Source organism: Zosterops lateralis (assembly GCF_965231275.1).
Source record: "Zosterops lateralis genome assembly, chromosome: 1".
NCBI lineage: Eukaryota > Metazoa > Chordata > Aves > Passeriformes > Zosteropidae > Zosterops > Zosterops lateralis.
The window spans coordinates 7,444,218-7,469,513 of NC_139762.1; the positions used below are offsets into that span (position 1 = coordinate 7,444,218).

Here is a 25,296-nt window from a genome sequence, read left to right on the forward strand (position 1 = left end):
GACCTGCTGGTGATCCTCAGAGTGCAGTCCACCACAGAGCTAATTTTCATTTTAATGCAATTAATCCAGCACCAGCAGGGATGTAAAGGCAGGCAAACATAAGCAAGTCCAGCTGATCTCAATGCACTCACAGTTTGAGAACTGATAAAACAACCTGAGTCCCATCCATTTTTAACACAGCTATCCCCAAGCTATTTGAGAAAATGGGATTTTAATCACATAGGTTGTGACAATTTTGAGCAGTGAAGCATTTAAGCACCTTTAGAAATGTGGTGCCACGTGCTGGTTTAGCTATTCTCAGAGCTCTTCAGCACAGCATCTCTGCAAAAGTCTGAGGTATCTGGTCTGAGGAGAACAAGGAATATTCTTTGTCTCTAAGGAAATGCTGTTCAAGCCACGGAGACCTTGTTTTGTGTAGCACATAACCAGTTAACTTACTGTTCTGTAGTACATGGTCTATTTGCAAAGTAGCAGAATGCAGAAGTATTGCTTGTGAAAATATAATAATACAGCAGAAATGCTAACCCATACTTTTCCAGAAGTCTTGAAAGGGTTTTGCTAAATAAAATCCTATCAAAGTTAATTAAAGATAGTAAACTCCAAGACTGTAATTAATTGCTGCCCCCTGTTTAGCACATTTGGAATAAAATTAACGTGGTAGTGATGGGTATCTGCATTAGATTTGCTGTAAGAGAGCTAAATGCTGTGAAAGCAGGGTAAGAAATGTTCTATTTTGCAAAAAGCTGTGGAAAGAGAAGAGTTATCAATTTAAACAGCAATTAAAATCAGCACACTCTTTCTAAGAGGCTGTCTCTCTTGCTTTAAGAACAAAAGACCACGAGCACCCAAGCCCAGTGCAATTCCTGCAAGGCTCCCAGAGCAGCAGGGTCATGGATACTTTCTGTTGGCTCAAATATAGCATGGCCCCATTCCAAGCCTGTTCCTGAGGCAGAAATGTGACCTTATCAAAAGGATTTTGCTGACTCCTGGAAGATTCCTTTATTTAATATTCTGTTGTACCTTGCTAGGGCTTAAATAGTGCTGGCTGCTTAGATAAGTTGATTACAAAGTCCCAGGATGGCTTTGCTCTGCAGTCTAAATTGCTGCTATTCATGCAGCAGAGAGCCCTTCTCTGCCCACTCCATCAGCAGGATACTGCCAATATTTAAAGGCCACATTCAAACCTATGTGGACTAGCAAGAAGAGCTTAAAAGGATTTTAATTATTGTGAAGTTTTAACAGGAGGGGAGCGTAAAAATCATTCTTGAACTTCAAGCAGGGATGAACAAATATCCTTGAACAGAGGTAGAGAGCCTTCTCTGAGCCCTTCAGAAACACTGACTCCTACTTTCAATCTCCTGATGGTGTTTTAGAGAGAGGCGAGGAGTGGAAAAGACACCATTTCAATGAATCTTCAGCAGCACTTCTGATAAAGAAAGAGAAAAATCCTGTATGGGTTTGTATTGTTGTGTTCTTGTGCACGAGTCATTCTGAAATGACTTGCTCTGATTAAAGCCAATGATTTTAAGAGAAATTCTCATAAATAAAAATGAGATGGTCCCTCTCTAGTATTTAAAATCACTGAAAACTACCAATACATTGCAGGAAACACATAGCCCAACACAGGCATAAGACCAATTCTCCACCTACATCGTCACAGAAGATTTGCCAACAATCTTTCATTATTTCTTCTGTTTACAGACTGAAAACTCACTGTGGTCTGACAATCCATCAAGACACTACTCCTCTCTTTCCCCTGTAACTCTGCTCCCTTCCCACAGACACTAAACCTTCATGCAGACCAGGTTTGGTTTGTTGACCAGCACTGGGAAACTTTGTTCAGTAAGAAAGTTTTAAAATTGAAGCTGTTCTCAACCCTGCTCATTTCTGAGTTCTAGCAGTGTGTTAATAGCACACAGGCTGCTGAAGAGCTAAAATCTTCCCCCAGTATAAAGCTGCATATAGTAAGTGCTCTGAGACAAGGAGGTTTGCTCTGCCTTTCATATTCTTGCAGAGGAGCTCAAATATCCCCTTAATTATACCCCTCAAATATCCCCTATCACACAGTCATTTGACTGGAAACAAATATAATTTATTTCCACCCAGCAAAGGTCGCTTGCCCTTCCTACAAAAGGCCAAATAAATACCAGTTTGAAAACACAGCTGAAATTCCCTCTGGGGTCTCCTGTAACTCCTGAGTGACATCAAGGAGTGCCCACCTCCACCACACATCCCAGGAACATCTCCAGCTCTTCTCAAGTCCTGGCACTGATATCCAACCAGCCTCGGTGAAACCATCCAGAAAACTCCCACTAATGTGGACAAAGGATTTCTAAACAAAGCACAGGAGTAGGAGCCCCTGAGGTGTCCCTGGCCCTGCAGAAGTCACACCTAATGGCCAGGATGTCAGAAACCCACAACACACGGTCAGTGAAAGAGAGAAGGAACAATCAGCACATGCCTCATCTGCACTTACTTCACTACCGCAGGTAAAGAATGGGCCAAGCCCAGAGGTACCGTGTATCTTCCTGAAATAACATGAGCAATTTCTTACTTTTTCTTGATCTGGAGAAAAACTTGATGCCCCCAGGAGAGGTAGACGGGTTAGAATTGGGGGAAGACTCTTTGGAGGAGGACCTGAAGATCCCACTGAAGCTCATTCGGCGTGGGGAGCGTGGGGGAGACTCCTGGTAGGGGAAGGGGAACACTGTTTTGGGTGAGCCAGGACTGTGTTTGGATCTCACAGGGGCAGAAACAGGGCTGGAAGGTCGGTTCTGGAGCCCTTTTGAGAAAAGGCCTTTTGAAGGACTGCTGGCTGAGTAGCTTTCGTCCACCTGAGGAGGAGAGAAGAAGGAAGAGAAGAAAAACCTCCATTAATTCAGTTCAGTTCAGGCCTTCTGGATCTCTGAACTTGTCTCAACAGAGCCAACTCCTGTTTGTTAGGGTGGTGATTAGCCAGAGCTCACCTTCCCCAGCACCTCCCTCTGCTGACATGCAGGTGTGTGTGTGCCACCTCTCTGACCTCATGCTGCCCCTTGCTCCTAAAGACACCCTGAACTTCACAAACAACATTTCAAGGTGTGCATACATTTTATTATCACACATATAATGCAGGAATTTGTCTACTGCTTTTATTTGTCACACATCCCTCATGCTTCCTCAGACAAATGAAAGATGACTGGCAATGAATTTATTTAAGGCAATGAATGATTGTGGTTAGAGGAAACACGGTGCCCCGAAGTCTTCCCCACGAATTTAAGCACCTACCCACAGTACTTAAATCTCCATCCCATGATGTGACTCAGCACAGCACACAAGTCCCCAGGTGCCCAACAGGCCTCCATGACGCCAGCCACAGCCACAACTGTGGGACTGCAACTCCCATCCCAAAAATAGAGGAACCATTTTAGAGTGATGACGTTCCTGGCTAATTACCTGAACTGGGATATGACCTTTCTAACAGCTGTATCCCTTTGGGGACCTGTGCTGCCTTTCCAGCAGTGTAAATATCTGTGCACAGCACAGCTCTGCACTGTGAGGGCTCGCCAACGAAGGGGAGAAAACCCAGAAAAACAAACCAAAAAAATTGAACTAAGATTAAATTCTCCCCTCCATACAATTAACAGAAGCTGACCCAACATCTCTGTGGGATTTGCACGTGCCTGGGCTATATGGAGAGTTTATTTCCTTCTGGAAGCACAAAGTAGTTCTGTGGGTATAAGGCTGCTGTTTTAGCTGGGGGCATTTCTCATGAATGAAGGGCTCTGTTCCTGGCAGAAGGCAGCAGTGGGTTTCAGGTCACCAGGGAATGCTTAAGCCAAGGCCAAGGTGGATGTGCCCACAGCCCCTGCTCCTCTCTGCCCAATTACTCAACACAAAGCAGCAGGGATGGAGCAGGCAGCAGCTCCTGCCTGTGGAGATGCCTCCTGATGTCTGTCAGTCCAGTTTGGTGAGGGCATTGCTGCCATGGGAGTCATTTTAGGGGAAAATAGCATGTTTCATTAGGATGATTTAGATGAAAGGAAACCACACAGGCACATATGCTCTCCTTTGGGTCGATGAATGGCTTGTGTGTATGAACCCAACCAAAAATGGTCAGCAAAGTTTAAAATCCATGCAAATAATTCCCTTTTCAAAATAATGTTTATTCACTTGCAGAAATATTTACAAGCAGCAAATGATCAAATAGCTACCTCCTCCATAACTCAGGGTCCCCCTTTTTGTAGTCCTTTCTGTGTCCTGCACACACACTTTAGACCAGCTCCTCTTTCCACTTGGTATGGGACAGAGCTGGAGCAGGTCCCAATGTGTGGAACTGCAGAAAGGCCTGCAGAGATCACAGTCTCCCTTTTGGGAGGGTTTCTAATCCAAACAGCAAGTGGCACCTTGTCTGGGAGATGGACACAGATAGTGTGGGTCACTAAGAGGGGCACAGACATGTGCCAGCACAGCCCTGCTCAGATGATGAATTCTGCTCTGTGTTCCTCTGCACAGCACAGACATGTCTGACAAGAGACAGAACAACTTTTTTATAACTGCATTCCTGTTTTTGACTGTGTGGGCAAAAATGTCTCAAACATATCTACCTGTCCTTTTATAGATGAATTAGGGAAGAAGTTGCCCTCAAGGGGAAGTTTTTAAAAAAGATAAATCAATTCTAACTGAACCAACAGCAACTACCAAAAGCAACAACTGACTCTGGACAGTCTCCACAAGAGAAGAAAAAAGCAGTGTTTCATGGTTAATGCAGTTGCCTGAGGCTCAGGTTCGCCTCCTAACTCTGTCACAGATTCTATGTGCAATCTTGAAAACTCATTCCAAATCACACATCTATTCTGCCACGAGGACTGTATCTCCTTTATTCCCACTCTAAGTCCTCCAGCACTTAGACTGTCTCCCAGTGAGTATTTATCAGGAATAATAGAGCACAGTTCCTCAACTGAGACCTGGAATAATAACCACATTATAGAAAATTCATAAACAAATTGCACTTTTGTCATGGGTAAAGCAGTCCCAAAGTGATAGCTTTCTCATAAAAGCTCATTAACTTTACTAAAATATCATCTGTAAATCATCTGAGACTACTTATGCCTTGTTCTCCTCATAACTACACAGTTCAAGGAACAACCAAGTAGCACAATGGCACCTCCTTCTGCATGGCGGTTTAAACAGGTCTGCTGCCAAATCTGCTGCCTGAAAGTGAGGAGTAGTTACATTTTCTAGCTTATTTTAATCATGATCCAAATCTGCCACTGCTACTGTAGTTTAGGTGTGTTTCCAGGACAGTGAGTTCATTATATTTTTTCCTAAAGTGACAAGCCATGACATTTGTAAAGCCAAGGATCTCATTCTGGCACTACCCTTAAGGCTTCATGTTATCTTTTTTTGCATGCTTGTTTGCTTAAAATGACACACTGATAGGGGACACTTCAAAACTACTGTGGTGTCCTTACACACTAAAGCAATTTTGAAGATGTAAAATTTCAAACAACAATTTGTCAAAAAGGTCGGTATTCCCTTCTACATGCAAGCCAGACACAAAAACAAATTGTTCTCAAATTCTGAGCAGAAGCAGCAGGGTGTTTTGATTTATCGCAGTCACAACCAGTTGCCTTCTCTCCATCGTGCCAGGCAGATGAATTAATTAATTGTCAGAGCACCAGGGGCACTCTGCTAAATACACATGTGCATGCTACCAAATTAAAGGAAATTACTACATTGAATTCTTCCCCAGCTTGTTAATTACACGCAGGTTACACCCACTATCACGGTGGGTAAATACTTGTGATTTTGCTTGGGGAATTACAACAGGATTGCTTGCTTAGAATATCATTTGTGGCTAAGGGATTGCAAGTTTTAAAAGATGATTAGGTGCTTCTGCAAGTAAAATCAGCAGCAACAGTTGTCAGAGCATATCCAAAAGTCATGAGGCAATGTTCATTTTCATGCTTCAGCTGGAAATGCCGAAGAATCTTTGCTGAGGAATAAACCCCATCAGCCCATGCAGACTTGGTGTGACAACTCTGGCAGTGATGCTAGAGGCAGGTTACACAGCTAGATCATTCATCAGCCTGTTCTTCAAGCTTTTTGGACTCATTCCCTGAAGCTGTGACAGGCAGGTGGGCTGAAAACTCCCACGTGTTCTTTGGCAAGATAACTATTCCCCCAGCTGAGCTGTAGTAGCAAAATAAAAGTATTACACCCTGGTTTCTCACATTACTAAGCACTGTGAATCAATTTGTGTTGGTCCAGGAGGACCTGTAAAAAGAGAATGGGCAGAAATACGAAACACACCTAAAAACCAATATAAACGCACATGGGAATATAGCTCATTTTATCACAAACAGACAATTGGCCTCTTGGAGATAAAGAAGCCAAACACGCAATGCAAGTACAATATTAATCCATGCACAAATAAGATCTAATTTTAAAAATTGAAAAGTTCTTCTAAGTACTAAGACTGTTCACCTAATTAAAAAAAAAAAAACAACACACACACACACAAACCAACAAAAACCAAAAAACAAATACAAAACAAACAAAAAAAACCCAATCAAGCAACTAACAACACAACATTTCCTGTGCTGACTTTGTGCAAAGCATAAATGGGATCTTTGAGCTCTGTGCCCAACCCTGGACTCCTTAAACCTTAAGACTGGCTATGCTGGAGAGAAATGTCAGCCTCTGACCTTATGCCTGCAGAGAACAGAGCTGGAATAGGGCTAAATTAGCAGTTGGTGATAGTGCCAGTGTAACCCAACCCTCAGCCCACAGCAGTGTGCTGCTCTCCAGGGAGGTGAAGCAACAGAGCAGAGCCCTGTTCTACATCAGATGTGCTGATTCTGGTGACCAACTGCACTTGCTCAAGGCTAAACTGGTTATCTCACACAGCACTGAGGACAAAAAAAAATCTCCTAAAATGCACTAAGTTGTTATCAGTTTTCATGTTTCACAGCACAAAATGATCCCCAGCTGGGGACCAGGGAGAGATTTTGCTCTGGTGTACACAGAGCAAAGTGTAAGTGACCATAGGCATGTTTTGAAATGCATCCAGAACTATCCACTGTTGGAAACAAAGCAACGAAATGAGACATGTTACAGTGCTTGGCATCTTGCAGACTCAGCATTCCATTTTCTGAGTGAAACAGAAAGTGCTAGTGGGGCATTTGCCCCGAGTTAAGGAGCTCTGGAAGATTTCACTATGAGGAATTAAGGTTATGAAAGCTGCCCCTGTCATTTCACTTGGATGATGGAATCTTTCTCTCTTCCTAATCTCTTCTTCCTTTCTCCTAACCTAGAGTTTGGCTCTGCAACAGGATTGTGGCCAAACCCTTCACCTTCAGGCCAAGAGAACACTCCCTGAACTGTTTTACTTGTTGCTCTGGTTAACACACATCAAGTGAATAACCTTGTGCTGTTAAGAATTATCCATCCTGAAGGTCATCCAGGTCTTCCTGTACAAGATCCCTCCCTATGATTAAAAAACCCCTCCTTTGCATGGTTAACAAATTTGGTTCTGTGCTTCTATTTTTTGTCTCAGCTTTACTGGCAAATACCCAGGAGTGACATTGGGGAAATCCCACTGGTTCTGTTCCTCCATCCAGCACTCATCCTTTCAATACCAATCTTTTCCTTCATCTATTTTTTTACCTGGCTTGCAAATCTTCATCTTATTTAACAAGAAATATTGAAGTGCACTACATTTAATCACTACAATATGATAATCCCCAGTGCAATGGGCTAAGATAGCAAACTACTCATATTTCACCACAAACTGGTCTCTCGTCATCCTCACAACCACCCATCTCAGCTCTGCCACAGGCAGAAATTTTCCCAACACTATTAGTTTTGTTCCTTTGCTTTATAGTGGAAATCTGATCCCTCTTTTTTTTTGCCAGATAAAGTCCTCTCTAAGAAGGAATTTCTGTTCCCAACCTAGAATTTAAGGAGCTCTGAACTGCAGGGGAGAGAAGTGTCCTGCCAAAGCTACGTGCCAAAAAAATGAATGAGCTCTGCTGAGAAGACCCTGACCATGGACAGGCAGAAACTGTGTTGGAAATCCAAGCACTGCCTGTGCCTCTGCCACAGCACCTCTTCACAGCCATCCCCTCTGCTCTCCTGCCATAGATCCTTGACTGAGCACACAGCCTTCCCCAGAGGATGCTCTCTCTGAAAAATCTCTGGCTCTGGTTCACTTTGTGGTGAATTTAGTTTCATTTCTCAGAACAGGCTGAAAAAATATTCTGTTGAACACAAATGGGCTCAATCTAAATAGTCTTTCAAAATTCTTCTGAATTCAGGTAAAAGTTATAAAATGCTCCTGAGCTCTGTTCCCTTTTTCTCCAACCCTGAACAGTGAGGATATTTATGGAGCAGTGTGGAGTTCTGTTTGCTTTTACAATAGTGAGTTATTTGACCTTTATTTTGCCACTTCACTTAAAATTTTTTTGAAAGGCGAGTAACAGAAAAGGAATTACCTCCCACCATCCTTGACAGGGACAGTAAACACAATTAGAGACAATACACCAGATAGATGTCTGCACTTGTTTCCTGCCCTTCCACTGAATCCCAACAAAAAAGCCCTTTGATAAAGTTAATTGGATGATTCTCTCGTCCTGGTGGAACAAAAGAGCTCACAGAGACACAAGAGCTGACTTCATTAGACTGAAAGGTAATGAAGGACTTGCTCTCCCAGTGTTCACATTCACCACCACTGGTCCCCTTCGTTCTGCATGAGCTGTACCAGTAGAGATGGCATGGTATTTTACAGGGTCAGAGATGTCACTTCCCAAAACTAAAGTACGATGACACTTTCCCAGATTAAAACACAATGGGATGAGGCTGGCTGCTCTGGCAGGCTCTGGGAGCTCTGCACTGCTGCACACATGGTCAGGGGAAGGTTTCCAGCAGTGACCAGGGCTGCTCAAAGACAGAAAGCAGGCATTAGGAGAGGGAAGAGCAGGGCTGGCTCCGTATCCAGTTCCTAACCCCTGAATACATTTATTTTAAAGCAGTGGATGGGGAGGAGCCATGCACATCACAGCGCAGTGGTTGTCAGACTTGTCCTTGCCCTGAGGCTCCCTGTACCCACTGCAGGTGCCCCATGCCAAGGCTGGGGCACTACCCAGGACTTGCTCCCCATCTTCCTTGCTCATAAAAAATGGACAATTAAACAACTGTGAAAAAAGTAAATCCAAAAGAGGTTTATTTGCCAATGAATGAGGAAGGAAGGGCTGAAAATGTTTTTTTTTTTGGTTTTTTTTTTTTTTTTTTTTCTTCTCCTCTCTTATCCAGGGGTTGCTTGTGCCATTCCCATGAGTAACGGGACAAAACAAAAACAGTTGCAAGACAAAACACTCCTTGGAATCCTTCAATACTGGAGTCACTCTCCCAATAGTCTGATAATATTTCACCAACACTTCCCTGCATTGCTGATAGCAGAACAGTGAGTTAGTGCCAAACACAGTTGGAACAAAACCTCTACTTTCACTCTTTTCATTCATTTGTAGGTTGTACATTTGTTCATTGAACCCAAACTAATCCTTTAACCACTGAGTCACATCCAGAATCCACAAACAGCTGATTGCCTACAGCTATTCTCAAAATCTAACCCAGGCTTTGTGAAAGACTTCCAAAAATTCTGCATTAGATGCTCCAAGGTGTAACTGATCACAAGTTGGCCAAATAGAGATGGGCTGTTCATTTGCAAATTGTGCTTTAAGTGAGTCATGTAATTCTGCATCAGTCTCTTGCTCAGAATTTACCACTCTCAATTTGCCACTCTCTCCCCTCTCATTTTTTGTATAAACCACAAACTGTACCAGCAATGAGTCTATCTTTCAAACCACTGATAAGGTATGATATAGTACAGCAATAGAATGTTTTGTCTGCCTAGAAACAAAATTTTCCACTGCTGAGTCTCCATTTATTTTAGCAGCCAGGTTTTTATTCATTTACTAGGTTCCATGTTTATTCAGTCACATTCCAGTCCCTTAAATCAAAATGACTTGTTTTACTCTTCTATATACGTGACACCAACGCTATGACATTTCTCAACCAAATTTATAATTCATTTAAACTCCCACCTTTGTTCAATAAGAACCATTTACAATTAATTTCAATCCAAATGAGTCTATTATAACAGCATCATTAACTAGCCAACATTAGCTATTTCATTGTTTTGCTCAGGCCTAATGTTTGACAAACCTGTACATTATCCTAATTGCAAACATCATAAATATTAACACAGTAATTGCCTTTTTTGCAGTCTTTTGAAACTTCATCTCTGCTCCATGATTTATTCACAATCAACACTTGGCAGAGAAAGCTCTGCCACTTCATTCAAGAGTGTTTCATCAGAGTTGTTTGGATTTAATTTTAAAATATCTTACTTTAACAGCTTATGCTTTAAAGACACTTAAGCTATTAATAGGATAGAGCCACCTTTGCAATTTAGGATAAACATCTCACCAGCTTTCTCCCTACATAGAGAAAAGAATTTTTAATGCACACTTCTTTTCCAAGCTTTTGCCTATATTTTTGTAACAATTCTGCTATTTCCATAAAGAAATGGATCAATATTATTCTTCAAACATCTTTTCTCCCACCTCTACCCTCCTTCATCTATAATTTGCTAGCTGACTCCTCATAAACAAGTTTCCTGTGTAATTTTTTTTCTTTTTGATCATTCACAAGCCTGGGCTTTAAGCTGAAGGTAATGGCTGTCCTGCAAGTCCTGCAATCTCCACACCTTATCCTTTAACCTACATTTGAGATGAAAGATCTATAAACATTTAAGGTGTTAAGACTTCTAAAACTGATAGAATCATTTGGGTGCAGAGGGGCACTCATCCCTGACTCCTGCCCTGCCACACTGTACCAGAATTATTTTCTGAATGATGCTCCCACAACCACTCATGATTTTCCAGGTCTCTAAACTGCCCCTCTTCCACTGCCTTTTCCCAGGCTGAGGAAATGCAGTCAATCTGATTGCTTTTCAGCTCCCAGACTATAGACTTCGTTCTTGTCTATATTTCTGTCTTTAATGATCCTCTAAGGTCTCTGTGCAAGAAGGATTTAAACCATTTCTGTAGAGCTCCACCTTTGAGCATGGGGCAGTCAGCAATACAAGTTGCGTTAGGCAAAACCACCCACACGTGTTAAGGCATTTTGTCTGGCAATAAGAAGGGCAAAAATATCTGTCCCAGGTACCATTTTCAATCACACCCTGCCAAACATTTCTACACAAGATCCTTCACAGTATTATATTCTCCGTCTTCAAAAGAGGAGGGTAAAAACTATTGCTATCCTCTTCCTGCCATTAGTCATAAAGGAAAGAAGAATACATCATTTATAATAGTAGACATATTAATGAGAAGTGATTAAGGCTGAACTTCAGGAAACGCGTGTGACTTTACCACTGCTGCCAAAAAATTCCTACGTGAACCTGAACAAATAATTCTAGACTTGAATTTCCTAGCTGTGTAATGAGGATTGTTGTCACAGGATAATGATTGAGGGACACTCGCATGGTAAACTGCTGAGAGTTCCTGTGAAAAATGTTAATTCAGTTTCTAAAAGCCTTTCAAAAAGAACAGAGAATTAAATTAATGGCAGATTGGGAAGATGGGTTGTGAACTACTCGTGATCTATAGCCCAGGTGACAGAAGACTTAAGTGCAGGAAGAGAAATCCACCCCTGATGGATTGCCTGTCTCCAGCATGATGAGTGAATGGAAAAAGCCAAACTACTGATGAAATACTGACTTTTAATAGACAAAAGTTACGCACCACTCAGTGATTTCAAACTTGAACTAAGAACTTCCTCCCTGAAGAGTAACTTGGGCACTTTTTTATGTATCAGCAGTAGGGACTGGCAAAGTTTTCATTAGAACTAAATAAATTCTGCAGCGTGATGCTACTCATCATTCACTACCACAAAAAATCCCATATTTCTCATGGAGGAAAATGACATATTTGATTATATGTGTGGCAATGGATTTTAAAAGACAATCTGTTTTTTATCAGAAGTGGGCAACTGCCAGCTCCCTTCTTACCATTTTGTTGCATGTGTTGAACAGAGCTCTAAGTATAATAGTAGAAAAAAATCACTGGGTCTTACACACTCAGTCAAAAAGGTCAATTAAAAATACAACTTCATATATTAAGCCCCAGCTCCGTGGTTATTCCAAAGTCAGTTGCACTTCCTAAGCAGAATTTGCCCCAGCACTTAACTTTGCTACAAAAATAGAGGCAACTATTGAAATATCCTTCCAGTTCTCCCAAGACATGAACTCATCAAAGGCCAGGTGGTGATCTAAGGTTGCACTCAATAATCTCAGAGGTCTTTTCCAACCTAAATGATTCTGTGCTTTTGTGCAAAAGGAGTCCTGAGACCACTTAGAAGAAAATTACAGGATTCAGGAATGGTAGAGTGGAAGTCATTCAATGATATCATGTAATTCTGCACATCAGGGCAATTAGCCTTGGCACATTATTTCCTCATGACTGAGATTCATGTGTCTTTCTCACCTTTCCTTGTGAAAAGAAGGTGCTAAGTGGAAAAATCAAGTTTTAGCTAGAAATCCCTGCCTTCTTCAAGCGTGACTATCCCTTCCAAAAACATCACATTGTTCACTTTATTCAAACCCTTCAAATAGGCACCTTTTGGTAGCACTGTATATTTTAGCTTCCCTGGCATCTACAAGAGTTCCCCAGCATCAGCAACTCCTGATGAAAGAACAAGGCCAATGTTATAACCTTATTCAATTGCTGATGGATTGCAGGAATTCTTAAAACATCTGTCCTTAGCTGTGAGGTGCAAAGGAATAGAAACTCATGCTGTCAACAGAGCTAAGTTATTATTGTTCTAGATGCAGATCAGCTTCACTTAGGAGTATTTATTACTTTGTCTGCCTTAAACTATATGTGCAGACTCTGCCACATGGCTTGTTTAATGGTCATAGAGGTCCACAGCCTTGTAAATACTGTGACAGATGAAACTGGTCTGCAGAGTAGCTGAAGATCAGCTTTTGGGGTTGTCCATGGGTTGGAGGAGAAGCCCTCTTTGCCAAGCCCAGAACGTGGCTTCCATTTAGCAGACCAGCTCGTACTTCAGTACTTTGTGAAAACGAGGAGGCCAGGACCTGAAGATGACAGATCCCACCCACCATTTTTATTGCTCTGAAGATTGTGTAGGCACTGTATAACCATCCCCAATGTCACCCATTGAGTGTGCTGTCCTGATCCTTTTTAAAGCAAGCCAACTCTGTGACTACGTTGGCTTAATTTAATAGCATCAGAAAAACAAATCAATGCCTCCACAAGGATAACCTTGAGTTAATCCCATACTTAGGAGGAACTTTCCTACTTTGTTCACAAGAAGGCTCTACCACTATGGCTTCAGCAAATGAAAGCAGCTCATCTTTCCAGTGCCAAGGACAGAGAGATCAAGGACAGCAAACAGTTAAACCCTCCACAGAGAGAGAGCAGTCATCAGGAGGCAATTCCAGGAAAACCTACTAACAACCACAGATTCCTCTTTGGGCAGTGTATATTTCTGCAGCAACACCTCAGATCTTGTAAGGTAAAGATATTCCTGAGCAGCTTTGCAACATCACCTCACTGATTTACAGCTGTGTTAAACACAACACCTGCAGTATTTACATCACCACCAGAAAGTTGCACCCTTTACAGGTTATACTGCATAGGCACTGTCATGGTGAAGTGTGCAAAAAGCACTGGATTTGCCTTAGTGCACCACTCTCAACACGTTAATGGTATGGCAGGGAAGTTGAAAATCCCAGGCCTTTTTAAGCCTAACAAATTGTGTGTACCACAAGGGATTCAAGCACGGCAAAGAAAGAGAAGCTTTGGATCTGTCCTACCTTGCGAGAAGCATTTTTGTCTGTGCTCTCCACATCACCGTCCAAGAATGGCATGGCAAATGAGCTGAGATCCTGCAAACACAGAGAAGAGAAGAAAAACTGATGTCTTTTATTAATGCCTTCTTCCTTCCATCAGAGCATCCCATGCCTGAAGCCCACAGGTCTATTTCCAGAGCACCCACTGCTTCACCCACAGCAATTGCTGGCAAGCAATAACACGGACTCTGATGGTTCTCCTCAGTTGTTGAGCAATGTCAGATGTAAGTTACAAGTGAACAGGGAACCCTCAGCAGCCCTTGCACCACATCACCATCAAAAGCCACCTGCACAGTCAAAGCCAAAAGTCCTGTGTTAAAACTTTCAAGGGGAGGTACTGGAATCCCACATAAAAATTGGTAGGAAATGACAGTTTCAACACATCCACTTGCTCAGCAAATGCCTATCTTGCCTTTAGTGGGATGCATGATCTTAAAGAGCATTTATGGCAATAAACACAACCTGAATGAAAGTATATCAACATTCTGAGAAATATGTAACTGCTAAAAAAAAGACAGAGAAAACCAACACGGTGCTCAGGGAGGAAATAACCAATTCATTTGCACAAATGGGAGAGGAGCACCCAATTCTGCAGGACTGAAGACAACAAAGCCATAAGAAAAGCACACATGCTCATTTTTAACTAACAAAAACAAACTGCAATTATATTCCACCTCCTGCCGTCTGTTCTGTTTATGATACTTCATGTTCCAGCCACAGGGTTTTTAGAGCTCCTTTCTACATGCATAAGGAAATTATGTTAGTGTCAAGTTTAGCATCTGTTTGATCAGAAAAGTACATAATGAGCAATTCCATGACCAGAAACATGAGGTTGCCTAAAGCTGTGTGCTGAAGAATTGAGTCTTGGGTCCTAAATAGTGTTCTAAATGTCAGGAATGCCTCCCCAGCACAGAACCTCCCAGATGCAAGGCATCACCCTTTCCATGCAATGATTCAGTGCTTCTCAACCACCACATCTGCATCCATTTAAGAGAGTTCAAAATATAAATAAATAGCAATTTCATGTAAACTTAATTTGTGATCAAACAGAGCTTAATTAAAAATTAGCACCATCCATGAAGTCTGCAGGGCTTGCTTGTCTTCAGAATTCAGAGCAGCCACAGGTCTAATCACATCGCTTTGTGTAATCACACTAAAGTCAAAATACGCTCAAAAATTGTGTACAACTCAGGCATAATTCTTACAAGTGTTTGAAAATATTCTGGTTACATAACAAGCAACAAAAATAAGGAACAAAATATTGAATTACTGGAACTAAAACACATGGGAGTAATTCATGCCAAGTTGAAAAGGGAAAAAAAAAAGCAGCAGCCAGGCTTGGCCAAGCTGGCCCCAAATCATTAGGCCCCAAACAAACATATTCCTGACAAGTTCATCTGCTCCCAGCTCTATCCATGCACATTTAATGGGAACTATCTACAAAGCTCAACTATGTAACATCTCCCTCTTGCCTGGGCATCTCTGTTTCACATCACCTTTGTTTGCAAATAAAAGCATAGGGAAACATCTCAGAACCAAAGAAAGAGATTGAAACTAAAATTCAAATTACTTACTCCATATAAAATTATTTAGCCATAAATAGCATTTATAAACACCATCAATATATAGATTATTATCATCATCATTATTATTACTCCATATGCTACTGCAGGACTTAATTGAGGAATCTCTGTGAAGATATTTAAGAGCCTAATGAAAGTTATACAAAAACATATTCCCTTGTGTTTAATTTAGCCAAAGGATTTACCAACATTTTCCTCTACCCATCTTCAGTAGTGCAGAAGCTGGAATCTGATGTGTGCTAAGTAATTTTCCATGGAATGAATCAAGAAAATAACCTCTTTTGAGCTCCACATATTAGTACCTCTATATTACTCCCTGGTGTAACTTCCAGGGAGGAAAGCAGCTGTATAGGAAGACTGGAGACTGGATGGCAGAAACTGGGTTGAAGGGCACACATATCTACTAATCAGGGTTGAAAAAGCTGTTCAGAAAATCTAGAACTGCCAGGAATGAAACCAAAATGTTTTATTTGAGCAGAAACCTTCAAAACCAGGAGAGGGTAGGTTGACACAACTATTTTTGTAGGAGCTAAATTTCAGTTCTCATTTACAATTCCAAATTTAAAGCCACATATGTATTAAAATCTGAAGTCTAAGTGTCATGAAACCCAGATGACAATGCTTATTCTGATTTGTAGCTCTCAGATACCATGGAGGTATTGTGACTGCATCTGTCTTTACATCCAAAACGAATCTCTACCTGTAAGCCAAAATAATTGCAGCTGGAGCTTTCTGGGCAGCATGAGACTTTTTTTTTTTGTTAATATAGCACTGCTGAACATTTCAAAGTGGGTAATAATTGTACTTTTAGTCCTGTGAAAAAGTCTATAATTGTAACTACTACCTAACAATTTTTTAATCTTTCATGGGATTCTATATATGAGGGATTCTATACATGAAGACATCCATTTACAGAAGGAAAAACCACATATATCAAATACCAGGCTAAAAATGCTGTTCTCTCAATTCCAATCTGTTGGTTAAGCAAGAAAATATTAGGGGTTATTTCCTCTTCATGAATATTTCTAAAGGATACAGATAAATAACAATTTCTGTCTTGTGTTCCTCCTCGTCCAGAAACACATCACGATGCAGTTGATGATGCAGTAACTCTTAAAAAAAAAAAAAAAAAAAAAAAAAAAAAAAAAAAAACCCAAACTGCTCCAAAAGTGCAAAAGTGTTGCAAAATACCACAGAACTCCTGACAGACCAATGGTGCAGCCCTCACCCTTGCACAGGTGTGACTGCTCTGACCTGATGCCAACAGATACACACAGAAGGCTTGCTCTGCCAGTGACTGGGGACTGAAGCTGTTCTTAGACAGCTTTCCTGCTCTCCAGCTCTGCTTTACTCCACTTGGAAACAGCTCCCTGGGCAACCACATGGTTCTGCAGGGACGTTTAAAACTCAATCAGAGTCACACAGTGACGTCCTGGTAGGAGGAAGAGTCCTTCAGACTGCAGAGCCCTGGCTGCAGAACGGCATCACGCCCTGTGTCCACCAGTCCTGCACTGTATCCTTGGACAGACAACTTCTGCAGAGACCACAGTCTGTGATCACCCCTCTATAGAGAAAAAACAGGTCCTAGTGCTGCTAACATGGAATTAAGAGTATGAAAAGCCTGTTTTGGAAATTTTGTTGGTTTTCCTGTCATGCTTGTGCTCCTTAGTCAGTCCTTCCATCACTCTGCTCCATCTGACAGCCAGACATCACTCCTGCCATCCTGCTAGAAAAAATGACCTCTTGAGCACTTTAGATTTACTTTAAAGCCACAAAGTCACCTCAGATTTATTTCGTTTTCAATCCACTTTTATTTACAAGAGGCTGTCATGGCAGCTCCTGTTATGTTCACTGAAGAACACAGCCCCAGGGACAGCAAAGCTTCTCCTGGAGGAGAGCAGAGCCATGACACAGCAGAACTGTGCCTCAGTGCTCCTGCCAGCAGTCAGGCTCCCTCCTGGGGGGCGGGGGGGGGAATCTCCCACAGCACCTACTCAACAGGTGATTTTTCAGTGCAAATCAGGATTATTCTGTCTGGATTTGCACTTTTCTTCTCTAACACTTCTTTTCCTATTTTCTCTGGGCAAACAACAGATATCTGGAAGATTCTTCACGTGAATTTCTCCTCCAAAGGTAAGACTAACTCTAGCATGATTCTGGACTGGGTTATCCCTACATCTAGAGGGTGATCTTTCTTAATTCCAGCCCCTTTTCTTCTGACATCTCTTATATCAGAATATTTGGGATTATGTGAAAAGAAGTAAAAATAAAATTTTTGTTCTTTGATATCCTGGGAAAACAAAGAAGTTTTTCTCAGAACTGTTTTGGAGAATAGGAAAGGAAACCACATTGGAGGATGCAGAAAGCAAATACATTGGCTGGCACAGCAGAGTCAAATAGCAGGAGCAAGATCTGCCTAGCCAAACCATTTTTTTCACCTTTTCCAGCCAGTTTTACTGTTTCTTTCCTTACTGGGGAGAATTCCTGCCAAAAAGGCTTGCTCAGACACTCTGGTTTTGAGGTTGCTGCAGTTGGAGACCTTAGTGTAAGAAGAAACATACTTAAATAACAGACCTGCATACTTAAATAACAGACCACTAAAGCCCTGAATCCAGTAAACAACACAGAATAAACAGGATTCTTGTTGTATTATTGTTTAGTTTCAAGGCTACTTTGGCAGCTAGGCTGATAAAGCTTCTCTGCAAGGGATGAAGCCAAAGAGCCAGCAAGGGCTGGGGCATTTGTGACTGACAGCCCAGAGACCAATTTCCAACGTATTTTGGGTGGAAGTAGAACCTTTTTATAGCCCTTCTCAACAGTGGTCCTAAATTTCAGGGCTGGGTATCAAAAGAATATTTCACAAACAGCTCCCTGCTGGCATTGCTTGCAAGTGTCTGTCCAAACATAATGAACAACTGTGAACAACACAGGGATGTGAAATCTGTGCCCACAGTGGTGAGTCCCCATGAACATGGTCAACTCTTTGCCTACATTTCAGGGGTGACTCAGGTCAGAAGAACTTCATGGTAGCCCCATAAGCAACCTCTGCTGAAAGTCTGGGTTCCTCAGCTATAAACATCTTCAGAGTCCTAGTGTGGGTAGTATCACGCAGTCCTGACTATGGATGGTGTCACCTTTGAGGCTTTATTTTTCTGCCTCACTAAGTTCTATATATGTGCTAGGATTGCACCAAATTTAAGGATGTGAAATGCCTGCCAGACATTACAGTTTCTTTTTACAACATAACTCTAGCAGAAGGTGACACTTTACTAAGGCAGTTTTCAATATGGGGAGACAGCTCCTTTATTAAAATAAATAAAGAAAACAACATACAGAGGAATTAAGCTGAGTGCTGACAAGAGCTCTGATCTCACAAAAGATTGCTAAAAGCTGAAAGCATCCTGAGCATCATACCTTAACAAAGTCTCCTCCTCTGCTGATATTACTGAGCTATGAGCACTTCAAATATCCTAGCAAGGACAAAGAAGGTCAGGATTTTTATTAACATCAGCTGTGAACAGTTTCTTTCATTGCATTCTGCACACCAGCAGTTTTTTTTAGATCAACCTTGAATTTGTACCTATTACAAGCCTATGTAAAACTCTGAATAGCAAATATGCTACGTATGCTAATAGCCTTTGAGCAGAATCCACAGTTTGATCTCTGTGGAATAGAGGGCATAGCTTGGTAGCTCTGCTAGAATAGAAAATTGTCTTTTTCTGAGAACAATCCTATCTAGAAGCCTTTGGGGATTTATAACAAATCACTCCATTATTGCACAAGGAAAGATGCAAAACTGACACACACAGGAATTTCTGTCCTTTTGTTACTCTTGTTTTGATATACCGGTTATAGTAAAGTATAATAAGACTTGCTACATTCCTTTATTCCTTTAGGAGTAGGTTGCTCATTGCTTTGCTTTTCTCACTCCCCCATGCCATCTAGACTGTAGCATGTGTTTTGGAGAGAAATATATAAGTTGTACTGTGAGACTGAGGATGCTGGTGACTAAGTCTCGGTATGACTCAATGGGAGTGGGCAGGAACAGATGTACAAAGCTGGTTGGATTTCTGCAAGCCAGCTTTGTACTGCACAAGGCTATTCCAATTTATTTGTTTGCTATTACTTTTAAGGCTATTTGCATTAGAGGAAAAAAAAAAAAAAGGTAGGTCTAGGGAGTTAGAGAGGGTAGAAATAAGATAAAGGAGACTTGATTGGTGAGGCTGTACCTTGAATCCTGGGCTTGATTTTGGACCCTCACTACAAGAAAGATATTGAGGGGCTGAGGAGTGTCCAGAAAAGGGCAAGGGGGATAGTGAAGGGTCTGGAATATAAATCCTATAAGGAGCAGCTGAGAGAGCTGGGGAAGTTAAGCCTGGAGAAAAAGAGGCTCAGGGAAGACCTTATCACTCTCCACAACACCCTGAAAGGAGGTTGTGGCCAGGTGGGCTTTGGTCTCTTCCCCCAAAACAAGCCAGAGGACAAGAGGAAATGGAGGAGATGGCAGGTTTGCAGTAAACTCTTTAATCTTAGAGGCATTTTCCCACCTTAATGATTCTATGATTTTGTCCACAATGTGAAGGTTCCAGAGGCAGCACAGTCCAGGGGTTATTGGGTGACTGTGCAGGACCAGCTGTGTGCACTTCAAGGTGGATACAGCATCAGATATCAGAAATAACAGAAGGTAAGTTCCCCTAAATGACATGCCTGGAACAAATGGGAAATATTCACTCCCAAAGAGGCACTATCTAAAAGGTTATGGAGTAATGGCTGACTGAAATCTAACCCAGATCTCAATATGTGAAAATCCCCATCCATCAGGTGATTATTCAATGTTCTATGTAAAAGAAATTCACATATGAAAGCTTGGCAGAAGAAAATGAGCCTATGTGCAATTCAAAGGCACTTCTTCCAGCTGCAACAAGAAGTGGACATGGTCCTCAAGAGCTACTGAAACCACTGTTCTCACCACAGGTCCTCCAGCTTGGATTACCACCACTTGGGCAGAAAAAGCTGCTAAAACTATGAATTTCAAAGGGAAGGGATTAAAGAGAGCCATGAAACCAATAAGTCTTTGATATTTCCCTGAAAACAGCTGTCTTCCAAGCTGTTCTTCCTGAGTTATCTTGATCATGGGATACTGGCAGCATCCAGCACACCCTTCTTAATTTCTGAAATTGTTAACTGATCCTGACAGGCATTAATCTCCAGCAGTCTACAGCAAATTCACTTTCTTTTGTTTCTGGGGCTGTAGACAAGACCCACCAAAAAAACTTTCAAGAGAGCATGGTTTGTTTTTCGTGTTGTTCTCAATATCAGGCTTCACTCACTAGAACACATTCCTATGCTGTTTATAGAAAAAAAATGAAGTTTTCTTTCAAGCCTTGTGCTCTCCTGCTTGGAAACTCCACTGTATCTCATTGGTGATTGAGCCTTTGCAGATGAGCTGAGCACAGACAGCCTGGGGTGGGATGGAATCTCTCCTGCCTGGAGCCCTGTCATGTTTATGATGTGCAGAGAGCTCAGGGCTGTGTGGGAATGCTGTGGTGGAGGGGGCTGCTCCCCACATCATCAGTAAGTCACAGAGCATCACACAGGCACACTGGCAAAGCCTGACTAGGATCCCCAAGCACACGACAGCCTGGTTTGTCAGCTCCTCCACACCACAAGCCACACAGCAGTGACTGGCAGCATGTTTATTACAACAGCAGATGGACAACCTAGCGAACGTGCAAATAACAAAATGTCACTTAAAAAAAAGGGAGAGAGAAAGAGAGAGAAAGTGAGAGAACAGCAGAGAAAACATGCCAGGGAGGAAACCAAAATTCCCAACAATTCCTGTGACACCACCACGATGCACATACAAACCCATCATTAACTGCTATTCCTGGGTGCTCAGGCAAAGACAACCTTTCTCTGGCGAGACATTTCATTCAAGAAGCACCCAAAGTTTAGAAACACAAGGTAAAAGCAGAAGATAATACACATCAGTCCTGGAAAATGTGGTTAGGTGAGTGATGAGGGAGTTAAGAAACCAAGACACACGACTCTAAGTGAGGACTGCAGGAGACTGGAAATGTTACCATTTGGATGGCACATACTCAGTGCCAATGAAAGTGCTTTTCAATACTTATGAGTTTGTCTTACATAAATGAGACACAGGATCCCAATGCATTAGCAGAGAAAAGCCAGCATTTGCTACAAAACACAGCTTCAGCCACAGTGAAATAGCAGAACTGCAGGAAACAAAAGATGATTTTGCCATAATGTAATAAAAACACTTGAGCCGCTGCAGCACAGGAACAAACAATGTGAGGGGGATTCAATGCAAGGATCATACTGAGGCTCACCAAGTAATCTCCACACCTCAGCTATTTTAAAAGTCACTGTGTCTTGCATTTTTTATGTCTTTCCCCACCCTCTATTGGCCAAATCTCTTCAAAAACCATGTCTTCAAGGAAGAGTAAAACAAAATAGAATCAGAACTGAAAACCCCCAACCGATGGCTTTATCTGAGGAGGACTTGCAGGGTTTTCCCTTGCATATATATGACTAAAAAAGGTGACATTCACACCAGGCAAAAGATCTCTGCCATAAATACTTGAACTGCAAACTATTTTTTCCAGTTCACTGCATTTAGGAAGACAGCTGCCTGTTGCCTCCTCTTTTCATTCTTGTCAGTCAATAACCGTGAATAATCTTGACAATTAGAAGAAAGCTTACAGCTGGAAAGCCAGGCAAGTGAGGGGCCTGCTCTGATCTCCTAGTCTCTTGACTAAAAAAAAAAAAAATAAATAAGGAGAAAAAAAAAAAAAAGCAGGAGCAAAGAGGAAATTAGAGAAGGAAAAGGAAGAACAAGACGATTCTGTGCTTTGTGTGCTGAAGACCTGAATGGGAGGTCAAGGGGGAAAAGCACATGGTGTCCACGACGAGGAAAGATTCCTCTCTTGGTGCTTTCCTGACACATTTTCCTACATCACTCTGCAGCTACAGAGAACAGCTTCACCTTTATGAACTTTACAGTCATTTTGCTACAGTTTTTCTTATACTTTAGCACCACATGTAAAAAGAGACCAATAAATACAATATGCTTTATTTTGTAAGCTAAGCTAGCTTTTTCTTTTCCTGAAAGAATGGATGTCTTCATTCATCACACTCTGAACTCTATTTAAAGGTGCACCTTATTTAAAGGTGCATTTTGCTGAAGTTGGCAATATAAAATGCCCTCAAGGACAGAAAAAAGCTCAGATTCTCAGAGACAACCCAGAAGACTTTATCACACTCATAGTACAGTATTCTACCCAAACCCAGCCTGCATGTCCTTTAGGTTCCATCCCTGACTTTGAGCTAAGAGATGGTGAGATTTTGTGCCATTCCTAGATTTTCAATTAGCAGTGACATCTAATGCTAATAAATTACAGTACATCATTCATGCTGTGGGAATCCAGAGCGCTTTACAAACTGCATATCCAGTCCAGAACAGCTTCATGAGTGCACTTCAGGGATGAGATTTTTCATTACCTGCTCTGGCTTTCTGGATTAGCTCTGGGAAGGCATTAAGGAAATTTGTTCACAAGTCATGATCCCACACTTTCTATCCGTCATAGAGAGAAGGGGAACGCCAGCATCTCCAACGGGCAAAGTGCTCCCATTTCCCTGGTACGGGAGAGGCTGGGCAACTTGCTTAAACTTTGGAAGATTCAAACCCTGAATCTCACCTCTCCACCTTTACTGTCTCTAAAGCGTCTAAAGCGTAAATAAAGTTGGGTGTTGGGTTTTTTGGGGTTTTTTCCCCACCTCTATTTAGAAAGCTGTCCAAACAAGGGACTGCCTCTTACTACGGTGCGTGCACAGCAATGCGGAGCGCGCTTCTCTCCGGCTCCACACACGGGCACCGGCGTAGCCATGACAACGCTGGGCTTGGGGAGGCTGAGCCGTCACTCCGGCAGCAGAGCCAGCTCCCAGCTCCTCTCTTGGGCTACAGGACGTCGGCAGAACCAGCTCCGCTATTGGGCTGCAGGACCCCGGCAGAGCCAGCTCCCAGCTCCCCTGTTGTGGGCCGCAGAACTCCGGTAGAACTAGTTCCCAGCTCCCCTGTTGGGCTGCAGGAGCCCGGCAGAGCCAGTTCCCAGCTCTCATTTTTGGCTGCAGGACCCAGCCGGGATCATTTCAGCCCAGTTTCAATCCCATCTTTACTCGCTCCAGGCATCCCTGCACTGGGAGCACAGTGAGGCCCCAAGCTCTGGTGGCACTTCCAAGTGTTACTGAGATGACATTTTCTTTGCACAGCTTTGTCTGCTGTGTAGAAAACAGGGTTAAGTCTCTGATGGGGTGAGTGCTCAGATGAAGGAACCACTGTGTCCAACTGAAAAATCCCAGAATTAAAATTTTAGAGAAAACAGTCCAGCTATACAAGTTCTGAGAAAAAGCATGTTTGTTAAGAGAATTGGCAATGTCCAAGGGATAGTAAATCTCACACTTCCAGGCCCACACACACCAAGCCCTGGTCATTTGTTGAAGTCTGTCTCAAGGGATGTGCTTCAAAGAGCATCACAGCTCTGCTTGGAAGAAGGTGTTAGAAGACACCAGTGACACTTCTGGAAAAAATATGGATAAAATACTTGCCCATCTGGAAAATCTTTTGAACAATGAGACAAACAGAAGAACACAACAAAGAGATTACTCACTCACACCAGAAATAACCACTACTGAAAATAAATTTTTGCAGTGGGTCCAGTTTGGAAATAATCCTCATATGGAAAGGGAAGGGAAGAAATGACGCATACCCAGGGTGTTTTTTCTAATTATTGTACAGGCAGTACTAAAATTTTGAGGAAGATATTTCCCCAAGTAAACTGCAGGTTTCTTTCAAGGACTATGACCTTTTTTTTCCCCCCAGAAATAGTTCCTAGTTTACATCCAGTGCAGGGAAGAAAACCTTACAAACAACAAACAAGCCATATCAAATTCTGACTCTTTTAGCAGGAGTCTTCTGATTTTAGCCATCTTATTATTCTTTATGAGTCCATTTAAGCACCACAATTCCAATGGACCAATCTGAACATGCTGTGGAGAAAGGACAAGCAAACACACGCTCAGGGAAACCCAACTGGAAACTTAAGCTCATTATCCACATACACCAGAAGTCATTTCTGCCCTCTGCAATGGCTTTGAAACCCAGCAGGCACTGGTGAGCTGAAACAGGCAAATCTGCATTTGATTTGCCTGACAGTTTATGTATCAAAATGTGTTGAGAAGCATTTGATCCTGCTTGGAGAGTGTGGGAAACATTTCCAGCTTAGCAGGACACCCCGGCCACAGTGACAGATGGGCAGAGTATGAGGCTGGCATGGGAAAGGACATTTTAGAACTGGCTGTTGCTCCAAGCCATGTGGCAGACAGTCCAAACCCATTTGTCACAAAAAAATAAAGCTCACACTGGAATTACCAAACCAAGGCCCTGGGAGAGCCCCTGCCCGCAGCTCAGCCTGGCATGGACAACCACTCTGCCAAGGAGCATCACTGAAAACCTCCCAGGAAATTAATGAGCACCCAAGAAGGAAAAAAAACAAAACAAAGTAAAACATAGTAAAGCTTCTTTTTTTTTTTTTTTTCCTTCAAGATAAATTAAATCCACAAGCAGAAAATTTTGATTCAGAATAACAATTTTATTTTTTCATTACTACCAAAAATTAAGTTCGCACCAGTAATATGGCCCTAAAAATGTTGGGTATTTTTTTTTTCTCATCAGGTGCATTAATTTCTATCCATATGTACTGAACAGCTGTACAA

General features: G+C 42.0%; 1 protein-coding gene across 3 annotated transcripts in view; it reads right to left on the reverse strand.

Annotated features, from left to right (window-relative positions):
* PRKAG2 (protein kinase AMP-activated non-catalytic subunit gamma 2) overlaps positions 1-25,296 on the reverse strand; it is a 210,851-nt gene that overhangs the window by 130,752 nt on the left and 54,803 nt on the right. For all 3 annotated transcript variants that reach the window (XM_083866373.1, XM_083866375.1, XM_083866374.1), the window contains 2 exons: positions 13,886-13,957; positions 2,555-2,834 (listed from right to left, as the gene is read on the reverse strand). In XM_083866373.1, coding sequence (XP_083722499.1) covers positions 2,555-2,834; positions 13,886-13,957 — 352 coding nt within the window. The remainder of the gene's footprint in view (positions 1-2,554; positions 2,835-13,885; positions 13,958-25,296) is intronic.